This window comes from Sorex araneus, chromosome 4 (assembly GCF_027595985.1).
Source record: "Sorex araneus isolate mSorAra2 chromosome 4, mSorAra2.pri, whole genome shotgun sequence".
Taxonomy (NCBI): Eukaryota; Metazoa; Chordata; class Mammalia; order Eulipotyphla; family Soricidae; genus Sorex; species Sorex araneus.
Genome location: NC_073305.1, coordinates 42,205,003 through 42,217,117, shown reverse-complemented (window position 1 = coordinate 42,217,117; position 12,115 = coordinate 42,205,003). Strand labels below are relative to the sequence as shown.

The 12,115-nt window shown below is 50.8% G+C and overlaps 2 protein-coding genes across 3 annotated transcripts in view; one reads left to right on the top strand and one right to left on the bottom strand.

Annotated features, from left to right (window-relative positions):
- EXOSC7 (exosome component 7) overlaps positions 1–2,419 on the bottom strand; it is a 30,331-nt gene extending 27,912 nt beyond the window's left edge. Inside the window, exon 1 of the mRNA XM_055137179.1 lies at positions 2,327–2,419. Within this exon, the coding sequence (XP_054993154.1) occupies positions 2,327–2,383 (57 nt within the window). The 5' untranslated portion in view covers positions 2,384–2,419. The remainder of the gene's footprint in view (positions 1–2,326) is intronic.
- Positions 2,420–2,458: 39 nt separating this feature from the next.
- The window catches only part of ZDHHC3 (zinc finger DHHC-type palmitoyltransferase 3), a 53,661-nt gene continuing 44,004 nt past the window's right edge, over positions 2,459–12,115 (top strand). For both annotated transcript variants that reach the window (XM_055136316.1, XM_004614530.2), the window contains exon 1: positions 2,459–2,692. The gene's annotated coding sequence lies outside the window, so the exon portion shown is untranslated. The remainder of the gene's footprint in view (positions 2,693–12,115) is intronic.

The following is a 12,115-nucleotide window of genomic DNA, read 5'->3' as shown; positions in this document are numbered from 1 at the left end:
ACATGATATGAGTAAATTTAAATGCCTCTACCAGTGAAAAAAAGATGAAATATCCTGAAATAGAAAAGAAATCCCTGGGGCTGGAGTGACAGCACAGTGCGGAGGGCATTTGCCTTGCACGCGGCCAACCCAGGTTCGATTCCCAGCATCCCATATGGTCCCCTGAGCACCGCCAGGGGTAATACCTGAGTGTAGAGCCAAGAGTGACCCCTGTGCATTTGCCGGGTATGACCCAAAAAGCAAAAAAAAAGAAAAAGAAAAGAAATCCACAGCTGAAAGAAAAGAGATACCAGAAACTGAAATTGACCATACTGGAAGTTGAAACTGACCATACTGGAACAAAGGTGAGAAACAAATATAGGATTTATCACAGTAGTGCTTAAAAGATGTGCTGCTGGCACTTGAGATCAAAGAGATCCCATGGTGGGTTCATTTACTTGCATTCTAAGCTTTATTCTGATGATATCTATTCTGTTGGGGATGGAAGTCCCTACTTGGCAGCGCTGGAGATCACTCCCAGAGGACCATGCAGTGCCAAGAATTAAGCCCTTCCCTCCCAAACACAAAGCACACACTCCAGCCCTTTGAAACTTCACTCTGGCTATTGTTCCACTTCTTAAATACAGTATATATGTGGTCAACATTGAAAGTCCTATGAAGAGATTCATAGGACTTAAAGCCAGTAACTCTGTATGACTCTATGATACACAGAACTAACAACTGTGTCCATAAGTATCTCCATCGTAGTAATGAGGAGGAGGTTAAATTAAAAAAATAAAAATGAAGGGCTGGTTAGTACAGGGTTTAAGGCACTTGCCTTTACATGCAGCCACCCCAGTTCAATCCTTCATATGTACCCCCCATCCTCCCCCTGTACTGCCAAGAATGATCCCTGAGCACCCCCAGGTAGAGCCCAAATGTACCTCCCAAAAAAGATCCGCAGGGACTGAAAGCTAAATGCAAATATTGGAGCTGTCCCTAAGATCTTGGTTACCCAAACTGTCTCCCCTTTAAGGTTATACCTTAAAGTTACTGAGTATCTCTCAAGAGCTGTACACCTGCAAGGGTTTAAGTGGACCACAGAAACAACTCATCAGATTATTATTCTCCAAGACCTTGAATGAGGGAATGACCGAGCCTCTAAGATCCCTAGAACCAAGTTTCTGGTCACCAAGGCAGTCTGACCTAGCATCCCTGTGGCTGGCTCTGTAGTTCCACTCCCCGAGGGCTTGAGAACTTACCAGCCCTTCTTACTTATTGGAAAAGTTCAAACCTACTTAATTCCTGGTCATGCTGTGAAATCAATTTAATGCCATTTCCTTTGGGAAGCTTCCCTGCCCTCCCCAGTCTAACTAGGTAAGCTCTCTATTCTTCTGTCACAGCATTCAATTCCACTTTATTTATAAACACAGGAACAGTGCTGTAATTTCTGCCTCTTTCAAGCATGGGAGCTGTGTAAGGAAAGGCTCCTCCCTAGCCCTGGCTTCTAGCTCAGATTCAGGTTGAACGAATAAACGTTATGTCCTGGCGACTTTCAGAATTCGCACCAGGGCGCAATAGAGAGGAGTGGTCTGAGCTCCTTCCACCTCTACAAACTAATCTGCTATTCCTTCATTTCATTCATCTTTAAAACAATGCAGCACGGAAAAGAGAGGGACGCCAGAAGCTGGAACGGACGAGACCAAAGATGGAAAGTAAAAAAATAATAATAATAATAAAATAAGTTATTAGTTAGCCTTACAAAGGTAAAAACGAGGTTCTTGGGCAGGCTTTGGAGAGACAGACGTTTTGGTCAGGCCTCACCCCGGGGAAGTTTAAACAGACAAAGCGGCCCCACTGGCTTTCCCTGGGAGCTCGTTACCGAAGACCAACGTTCTCCCACTCCGCTGGCGCGTCCCAAACAGCTGAGACTGCAAGCTGCGCGCAGGTACAGAAAGCGACACGCAGACGCGGGAGCTGCCCCCTTAGAACCTTGGTTCTGCAGGGGCAAAAGGGGACGACAGCAGGGGCCCTCCGTCCCGGCGGCGGGGCCGCTCTGAAAACACCGATCCCCTTCGCCCGCACGAGTCCTTATTCCCAAAGCACTTTCTCTTCGGGTGCCTCCCCAACCACAAGGCCCACGCGGAGACCCCCGGGGCCTGCCCACCCCTCTCTCCCCCCGGGCTCGTAGGCCCCAAAAGACGGCAGGTGCCGAGAGGGTCCGCCACGGAGGTCCGCCGCGCGGTCCTCCAAACGCCCGCGCGTCGTCGGCCGGCTCCGGGCTCCCAGAGCGGCTCCAGGCCGGCGTCCAGCCAGGCCCGCCGACCCCACCGCCCGAGCCAGCTACCTGGACGCCGTGCACGATGTACACCTTCTCCGCCTCGCTCAGCGCCACCGACGCCATGCTGCCCGGGCGGCCCCGCGCGCGCGCCACGTCATCCGCGCGCGCCGGCCCCGCGCGCGCGCGTCATCGGGCCGCGCCGCTGCCGCTCCTGCAGCCGCGGCCGCTGCCAGTGCCGCGAGCTCCATGGGCTTCTCCTGGGCGCCGCCGCGTGTCTGGCCGAGTCCAGGGAGCCGCGGCGCCTCGTGCCCGGGAGCCATCGCTGCAACCCGAGTGCCCGTGCCAGGTCGGGGGCTGCAGGGCCAGGCCAGGGCAGCGGCCGCAGGAGCCCCACCGGGGGCCTGGGACTGGGGAACTGCCTCCGGCTTCATGGTCAGTTGGAAGAAGGGGGAACTGAGGTCGGGTGGGCGAGGCGGGGGCAAGTGGGAGGCGCCCGCCCGGCCGCCCGGCGGCCGCTGGAGGTGCACGGCGCACTTTGCCGGGAGTTGCTGGTAGCCGATCGTGTGCGTGTGCATGTGTCAAAGAGAGAGAAGCGACCCTCTGTGAGGGGAGGCGGACGTCGTGATTGGCCTCGGGGTGGGGAGGAGGTGGGGGTGCTGGTCCCGGCTCCACCGCCCGCCCCCCTTCCTTGTCTCTCTTCTCTCAGGGATGGTTGCAGGGAGGCGGCAATGGAGCAGTCGGCCGGTCGTTCTCGGTGGGCAGTGTCCGGGCCGGGAGTCAGGGGCGTCTCGTCCCCTGGCGTCCTCGTGCCCCCCACCCCCCACTGCGCTCCCACCCAATAGATTTCCTCGGTCCACTCCGTGCTCCCTGTGGACCGGCCGATCGCCGACGCCGGGTGCCTGAGAGCCCGAGTGGCCTTTGGAACATTGTCCCGAAGATAGTAAGGGAGGGCAGGCTCAGTAGCCCGGCGCTTCCCCGGGTGGCCAGAAGCCCCGGTTTTATGGGGGGAGGGACCTGCTGGGGAGTGTGGACAGCTGCGTGGTGCGGGGTCGCGGAAGGGGGCACCCGCCCCAGATGCTTAGTGGCCGAGTCAGAGTATGGACCTTGGCTACCCAGAGAGAATACCTGCAAGGTGAACAAGGGGTCACCGGAGGAGCCCGGTAAGGCGGGGCACTCGGGGTGTGGTAGAGGTTTTAAAGGGGCCACGTGGAGAAATAGAGAAAAGTGAACCCTAAGCTGGCGAAGCCAGGAGGTTGGGGGTCAGCTCGCTTTTGCGAACACCGGGTTGTTGAGCTACCTTCCGGTTCTCGAAAATGAAAGTAACCCTTGACTGCTCACAGCTTCTCGGATAATAGCGTCGACAGACTGAAGTGAATACTCTTAACTACTGGGTTCCTGCTCTGAATTGTACTAACTTGAGAACAGTAGGACAAGTCACACCTAACTCTGTCCAAAGAAACTCCCTGGACTGTTAGCCCCAAAGCATGGTGGATAAGAATGGTGCCCACCATTTATGGGGTTGCACCGGTGGGCACAGCGGGATGGGAAATGCATCAGAGATGGGTAAAGAAAGTATACCAGCCCCTGTTGTCTTTGTTTGTTTGGTGCTCAGGGCTTACTCCTGGCTCTGCACCCAGGGAGAGGGGCCGTAGACTCTGGTGCTAGGGATGGTGCTTGGTCTGGCCGTGTTGCCCATTGTTCTGTGTCTCAGGCCCCCAGCCTGAATTTTTAACCACTAAACTTCTCTGCTCCAGAATAGATGCCCACTTCTTAGTAGATGGGACTTTGTTTCTTGTGTCCCTTCTAGGGTTGTTCCTACAGGGAAGATACTTGCAGGCTTGAACTTCGCCCTCCAGGGAAACTAGGAGAGGAAGCCGGAAGGAGTTCCTCCCTCTTGAAAAAGCGGAGGTGCCTGGCCAGTTGCAGCACATAAATGCCTTTGTGTGTGGTTAGGCACCTGGATTCTCTGTAGGAGCCTCTGTTGCGATAACAAGGGTTTGCTGGCATTAGAAATGGCATTTGTGTTAGCGATTGCTCTGAAAGGAGTAATCCTAGACATGGAATGTTAGAGACTAGGATTTATAAGGGCTTTTAAACATGGTAGCAAGTGGACTGATTTAAAAAAAAAAAAATACAGGAATGGCCAGAACGATAGTAGAGGAGGTAGAGCACCTGCCTTTCACACAGCAGACCGAGGTTCAATCCTCAGCACCCCATATGGTTTCCCAACCCCACCTGGAGTGACCCAAGAGCACAGAGCCAGGAGTAAGTTCCAAGTACTACTGAGTGTGGCCCAAAAAGAAACAAAAGACAAGAAAGATACTATATGGAATTATCTTTGTATATATGGTCTTTAAAATGTAGGGCACATATTCAAGCCATTCCTCTGCCTTGCTGGAGTAGAGTTGGTGGTATTTGCTAAATAATAATGTGAACAATATGTGCCTTTTTGACCAAGTAGGTCTGAGAGTTGTACACAGTTTATTTAAAATTCTCCTAAAATAATGACACCTTTACTAGTTGTTTTTCTTTACTCTTCAGTGCTGCTAGAATATCTTTATCACATTTCTTTGGCTATACCTTGGACACCATTGAAACCCATAAATTCAGTGTTTTTTGAGTCTTTTGGAGCATTTTGAAGAGTTATAATAGCCAGAAAGTGGAGAGCTCAATGGTGATTATTTCTGTTAAGGCCAACTTCTTTTCTTTCACTCTTAGTTTTCACTGGGGGCATTCTGTTTCATAGGTCTGTCTATTCTAAATCTCTGCATTCCATTTATTTTATTTAGCTCTCAGTGATGTCATGTTTATGTTCCAAGTTCTGTTGTAAACCCGGTCCTGCACACAGTAACTGGGTCTGTCTTCTCAACAACCCTATGAGGCCTTTTACACATTGGGAAACTGAGGTACAAAGGTGCTAATTGCCATCAAGCTGGGTCATAGGTCATATGTCTTATCATTGACAGAGCTAGGACTTGAGACCAGGCCAAGTTCCCCCTGCCCTGCAATCCTAAGCTTCCCCTTCAGTGTGCGTGTGTACACACACACACACACACACACACACACACACACACCCCAGCACCCTTTCGTTAACTGGAGTATTTGTGGAGGAAGTGGAAGAGACGCACACGCACACCTCCATTTCATTGTTGACTGCTATAGTGGTTTACACCACAAAACAAGGAGTTTATTCAAGCCTGTGCTTGAACATCCCTTGAGTCCTTTTTCGAGGCTGCTTCAGCTTTCCAATCATGACCGCTTTTTGCTTGAGAAATGCAACCGGGCCTAGAGCCGGCCAGAAACACCTGGCATTCGTGACGTGTTTGATTTTTGAATTTATTTTTGGTCTGTGCACCTTCAGAAACCTTTTACCACTGCCAAATCCTTCACCACCCGCACATTTGGATGTGTGGCCCATATGGGGTTGCTACCCGTAGTAGAAGAAGCTCGGATCTGTAGCGACGGGGAGCATGGCCTGCTGAGAAGTTCCCACATCTGTTTCTGCCCATCTTTTCAGATCAGGGAAAATGGCTGCCTACAGGCCAAGTAGAGCTTAACACAGTAGCTGAGAAAAGCTTTCAACAGCAGAGGAAGCCAGTGGTTATGGCGCAGAAACCCAGATTCCAGCCTTACACCCAGAGTAAACATCTAGAAGCTCTTCGAACTGTCCGCGCACTTGTGTGCCTCTGCGTTCTGGTGGGCCTGAACTAGTGGGTCTGTTCTGGACCCTTCTGGTGGGCTCAAAGAGGTAAGAGACAAAACTCAGGCCTGCCTGAAAGGAATTAAGGATTTATGACCGTTGGGATGCCCGGGGAACTTGAACTAGTGCCTGAACAAGATATAAAATAAACTACTCAATTAAGGCGTGTGGTGATTAACCAAAGGGCTGCCTATCAAGGTACTAATTGTGCAGGCCAGACATCAAGGGCAAGAGGCAAAAAAGCAGCAGCTTGCCAAGAGCAGCAACAATGGAGTTAGGGCTGCATCAAGCTGTCCCACCTTGCCTTGGTTAATTACGGCAGTAAAAACTGCTTAGGAAGAGCTGCAGGCAGTGTTGGGTGCTGAAGGTGCTGGGACCGCTAAGAAGCCCAGCAGGGAGACTTTATTCCCAGTCTCAGTTATGGAGGCGCAATTATAGGTCTTTTCTTTTGTCCTTTCCCAGCACCCAAGAAAAGCAAAAGTGAGCTGTGTGTTCTCAATAGATATGGTTCCTTTATGACTGTGCATTTGTCTTGGCTGTACTTTGTCCTAAAAATTATTCCACCAAGGGGTGGAGCCCATGTTTGGCATATGTGAGATCCCAGGTTTGATCCCTAGCAACACCTGGTCTCCTGAGAATCACCAGGTGTGACCCTGGCAGCTCCTGAGCCTCAGAGGGTATGGCCCTGGAGGTCCCAACGCCTCCAGGCCCAAGCACTGAACTGTCAGGCCCAGTCCATCAGCTTAATATAGCCAAGGGGTGACCACCACCACCCCAACCCTCTCACTGCTGGGGTGCCCCGCCCCCCCTCCCTCGTAAAAAGTAATTTAAAGGAATGAATAAATAAGCTGTCAGTCTGACCAGCCCTCTCTGCCTGTTCTAAAAGCCCTAACCCAGATCACGGTGTTGAAAACGTGTTGGGAATAGCCAGGTAAAGCTTCATGTGTGTTGCATTCTGAGCATGGGGCAGGATTCTTCCTGTGCTTCTCATTTGGCCTTTGTGACAGAATGAGGTCATGTGTCCTGATTAGCCAATCCAGGAGTATTTAAGCCCACTCCTTCAGTAGCAGTGGAAAGGAACTGATCCCAAGGAGGATGGGAGGAGTGGGGTCTGGAAAGAGGCCCATGCCCTGCCACTTCTTGGTTCTTGCCGTTTTTTGCATTTTTCTGTCTTCCTCCTCCTCGAAAGCAGATTTATAGAGGCCCATGGATAGGTCACACCTGGTTCTCATCTGTGAAGTGAGAAGCTTGTGGATGTCGGACCACTCAACAGAGTCCTCCACCAGGAACTGTTAGGGTCTCTGACTGTGACCTGCGGATGCTTGGAGGACTTAGCAAGTGTGACTCTGGATTTTCTGGGCCTCACGATTATCTCCTGGTCAGGGCCCTTGGGGATGGGGAAAGGAATGCTGTTGAGAGGGACCCATTTCTTGCCTTGGGGAAATGAGTCTGGCAATAGAAAGGTGACTTAATGAGCTGAATCACATGCTTTGCATGCAAGAGGCCTGAATTCTAGCCCTCCCCTCTGCCTCGGCCATTCATGCTACAGGGTTCCCTGAGCTCCACCAGGGGCAACCCTAAGCCTTGAGCCAGGATGAGTCCTTGAGTATTGCTGGTATGGTTCCAAAACACAAAGCAAAAAAGGAAGAAACTTCAATCTGGTGGGACACGTATAGCTCTGGCCACTGTTCAAAATTTTGACTGGATATGTGTGTTTCTAAACCAAGAAATAGTGGCAGGAAATCTTGAAAGACGGGTTGCTAGGAAAATTTATGATTTGTGATGGAAAGACTCTAGGGATTCTATTCCAAAGAGTTCAGCTTTGCCACTAACTTGCTTTGTGACTTGGAACAAAACCTCTCTCCAAGCGTCTTTTTGTATGTATGTATGTATGTATGTATGTATTTAGTGGAGCGATAGTACAGCAGGTAGGGCGTTTGCCTTGCACTCAGCCAACCCGGGTTCAATTCCCCCATCCCTCAGAGAGCCCAGCAAGCTACTGAGAGTATCCTGCCTACATGGCAGAGCCTGGCAAGCTACCTGTGGCATATTCGATATGCCAAAAACCGTAACAACAAGTCTCACAATGGAGACGTTACTGGTGCCCACTTGAGCAAATCGGTGAACAATGGGACAACAGTGCTATAGTGCTATAGTGGGGGCTAAGGGGAGTCACATCCAGCAGTGCTCCGGCTTTTTTGCCTTGCTTAGTGCTCAGGGGTCACTCCTGGTGAGATTTGGGGGACCAGATGGGTTCCAGGGATCGAACTGGGGCCTGTGCATATAAGGAAATCACTCTGCCCTCTGTACTTTCTCTCCGGCCCCACCCAGTACACAGGTTTTTAGGCATTAAGAATGGCTTGTTTTGAAAAAGAAGAAGAGTTGCTTGTTTGGGGCCAGAGATAGTACAGTGGGTAGGGTATTTGTCTTGCATTTGCATGTCCCAGTTTGATCCCTGACCTCCCAGATGGCCCCCTGAGCATAGCTCTGTGTGGCCCCAAAACAAAAAAGAATGATACGTTTAACTTGAAATTTAAAAACTTTTTTTCCTTTTGTAATATTTCCCTTTGTAATATTTTATGTATTTTGATTGTGTTTATTTCAAAGGGAAATGGTAATCATATGCCATACTTGATTGGAAAAAAAAAAGCTCAGAAAAATTGCTATCAGTTATTGATGGATTTCTTTTTGAACATTAACAAAGAAAAGGCGAAGAATATTAAGGGCTTCTTCTAGTTAAAAAAAAAAAAGCATATATGTATATATGCAATCCAAGAAATTAACAAGGAAAATAATGAATTTGTTCCCAAGAACAGACCAGCCATAATCTCAGCCCTGTGAGAGACCCTAGCAGTGAGCTCCGTCCTTGCTCTTGCTGTAGAGATGAGGAAGGGGAGGTCCAGGGAAGGTCTGCTGTGCATAGTCATCACCACTGTGATGAGCCGGACAGGACTAGAATCCTGACCTCCTGACTCCAGGGCCTCCACTGGGTATGAGCCGGCCACCCCGCCCCCGGCCCTCACCCACAGCTCGAGCCCTCCAGCAAATGTCAGAGGGCCACTCCCTGGACACAGGGCTGGAGACTTGTGGCCTCAGTCCCTCTTGGTGCTTTGCTCTGGCATTGCCTCGTACAACGTCTGGGAGAAATGAGATGGGCAGAGACCTGGTTCCTTTTTCGGAACCTGGTGCGGTTTTGTAGTAACTCTCCCCTAGCCCTTTCAGGTCCCTCCAAGCATTTTGCTTTTAGTCCCTACAGATTAGCCAGGCTCTTGCCTGGATGATGTCACAGTGGCTGCATGTCTGCACATGGCACGATGCGGGGCCGGAAACCACGTCAGCCCTCCCGGGGCGGGAGCCTTCTCTGGGGTTTATGCTCGGCCTAGGATGGAGGGACTTTTCCTCAGGAAGAGCAGAGCTGGAAGTTGGCCCCATAAGAAGTGTTCCCCAGAAGAAGCAGATTTTAGGGCTCCCGTCTTAGGGTGCCACTCCTGGCTGACACTTACAGCTCTCCTGCTCCCTCGTTTAAGGCAGGATCTGTCTACTGAATGCCCGCTGCCATTCGATCAGGGCACCTCTCATTGCAAAATGCAGCAGTTTCCTCCTGTAAACCCCCGCTGCATGGGACCTACATGATAGGCCCATCTCAGCAGAACCATGTGTGAGCAAGAGAGAAACCGTAAGTGACCCATAGTCATGGATGGAAATTAGGTTTTCTCGTTAAAAGGCAAGTGTAATGATTGTGGTAAATATGACCTGATTCACTCACAGCAGAAGTGAAATGAACAGTGAAAGTGCACGTTGAGGTAGAGAGGGAGCTTCAGAGTGTATCCCGTCTGCTGCTTCCCAGCGGGGTGAATGTAGGCAAGTCTCGGCATGCCTCAGTTTCCTAAAAGAAGCAGAGAGAGCCAAGTTCTCGGCTGGTAAGACCAGGCAGTGTTGAGACCCCAGTAAGGATGGGACCTGTGTCAGGGACAGCACCTGGCATGCAGTGATTCCAGTTGGAGTTGGAGAAGTCAGGAGCTCTCTGTTGTCAGCATGCCCCATCCCAGCGGACCAGAGACCCGTTCGTGCCCCCCACCCCAAATCACAGCAAACAAGAGAGACAGTACAGGGGTTGAGGCACTTCCTTTGCATGTGACTGGCCCTGGCTCAATCCCTGTCACCTTATACAATCCCTGAGGACCACCAGGTTTGTGTTGTCCTTGCTGTGTGTCTCCCCTCCGCTCCCCCCACTCCCCCAAAGTTCAGGCACTCCCATCCGGTGGTTTCCACAGAGGAGACTCACGCCTGAGCAGCTATGAATTGGGAAATGAGATCAGTTATGCATTGGGTAATGAGACTGGTAACGTTGCCTCTGTAAAGATTTTTCCGCTGGATAGAAGCCTTCTTAGAACAAAGCATTTATGCAGGGTGACAGCCCTAAGCCCCAGGAGTCACCACCTCTGAACACTTCATGGAAGATCCGCAGACTCCTTGAACTTGTTTTCTTCACACTGACCTCTGACCACTTCGATAGAGCAGTGCCAGGGACAAGGGACAGGAATGGGAACGGCTTGTCCCTCCTGGTCTTTCCCTGTGCTCTTGTAGGCACAGAGTTGTGAAGTAGTAGGACTGCTCCTTTATGTGGCTGTCCTGCTCCTTTAAGGAGAGGATTGCTGAAGCAGAACAGCTCCTGGAAGAAAGGCCTTTTTTTCATTCTTTAAAGAATGACTATTGTAGTGCCTGAGAGAGTGAGAGGGGGGAGGGGTAAGGTGCTTGCCCCCAGCACTGCCCTGAGCACCACTGGGTGTGGCTCTAGAACAAAGAATGGGTGCTGCGAGCTCCCAGGAGCCTAGAGGAAAGAAAGTCTGCTTTGATTCATTTCTGGGTTTTACAAAGTCACAGCCTAGAGGATTATCCACCTAACCCCCCTACCCCTCACCCAGTGAGACTTGAGCTTTAGTTAAGCAACTTCTCAGATCCATCCTCCTGCCCAGCTTGAAAGTATCCATGGCACGGGGCAGGTTGAGAGTTTTGACTTCACCTCTGCCTCCTTTTGCATGATCCAAGGAATTCTGCCCCAGATCCCCAACCTCGGTCTCCTTCCTCCTTGGAGGTACGGGTAAGGAAAGCCTCCATGTTGGGTGCCTTCAGGATGTAGAGAAGATGGGCCTGACGGGCTTCTTGTCCCATGCCCGCAGGCAGTGGCACTGCTTATTTTGTCTAGAACTTGAGTTTTACAGAATATCTCCAGTGGAGGGCCAGAGCGATAGTACAGTAGCTAGGGTGTTTGCCTTGCAAGTGGCCAACCAGGCTTCAATCCCCGGCATCCCACATGGTCCCCCGATCTCATCTCATTTCTCCCAGACGTTGTACGAGGCAATGCCAGAGCAAAGCACCAAGAGGGTCTGAGGCCACAAGTCTCCCGAGCACCGCCAGAAATAATTCCTGAGGAGAAACCCCTGAGCATCACTGGGTGTGACCCAAAAAGCAAAAAGCAAAAAATAAAATAAAATAATCGTCAGTGGACTTCAACTCCCTCCTCTGTGAAACAGAGGAGTATGACAGAAATCTGTATAGTGGTCTTAAAGTTCCTACCAGCTCTAAAATTCTGACTTAAAGATTGTGTTGTTGGGGCCGGAGCGATAGCACAGCGGGTAGGGTGTTTGCCTTGCACACGGCCGACCCGGGTTCGATCCCCGGCATCCCATATGGTCCCCCAAGCACCGCCAGGAGTAATTCCTGAGTGCAAAGCCAGGAGTAACCCCTGAGCCTCGCTGGGTGTGACCCAAAAAGAAAAAAAAAAAAGATTGTGTTGGTTTGGGGAAAGGGGAGCACACTAAGTGGTGCTTGGTGATGGGGCTCACTCTCAGGGCTGTTGTGGAGCCCTTGCTGTGCAGTATAGGGAGAAGACAGTAATTTTTTCCTACCAGTGAAAACATGTGGTAATGTTGCAAAGTTGCCTCACCCATTCTTTACTGCACCAGCTCAGGAAGTATAAAGGGAGAAAGTAGCATATGTTAGCCCAAACAAACTGTTTGTTTTGCCAGTTCCCAGCATATGTGACATGTATTAGGTCACTCTGTAAGTGGTATGTTTTTTTAAATAGATCTAGAAATCCAGGCACTGGTGAACTAGCCTGTTGTGTGTCATACAATGGGAGTTGCAGTGAGCGG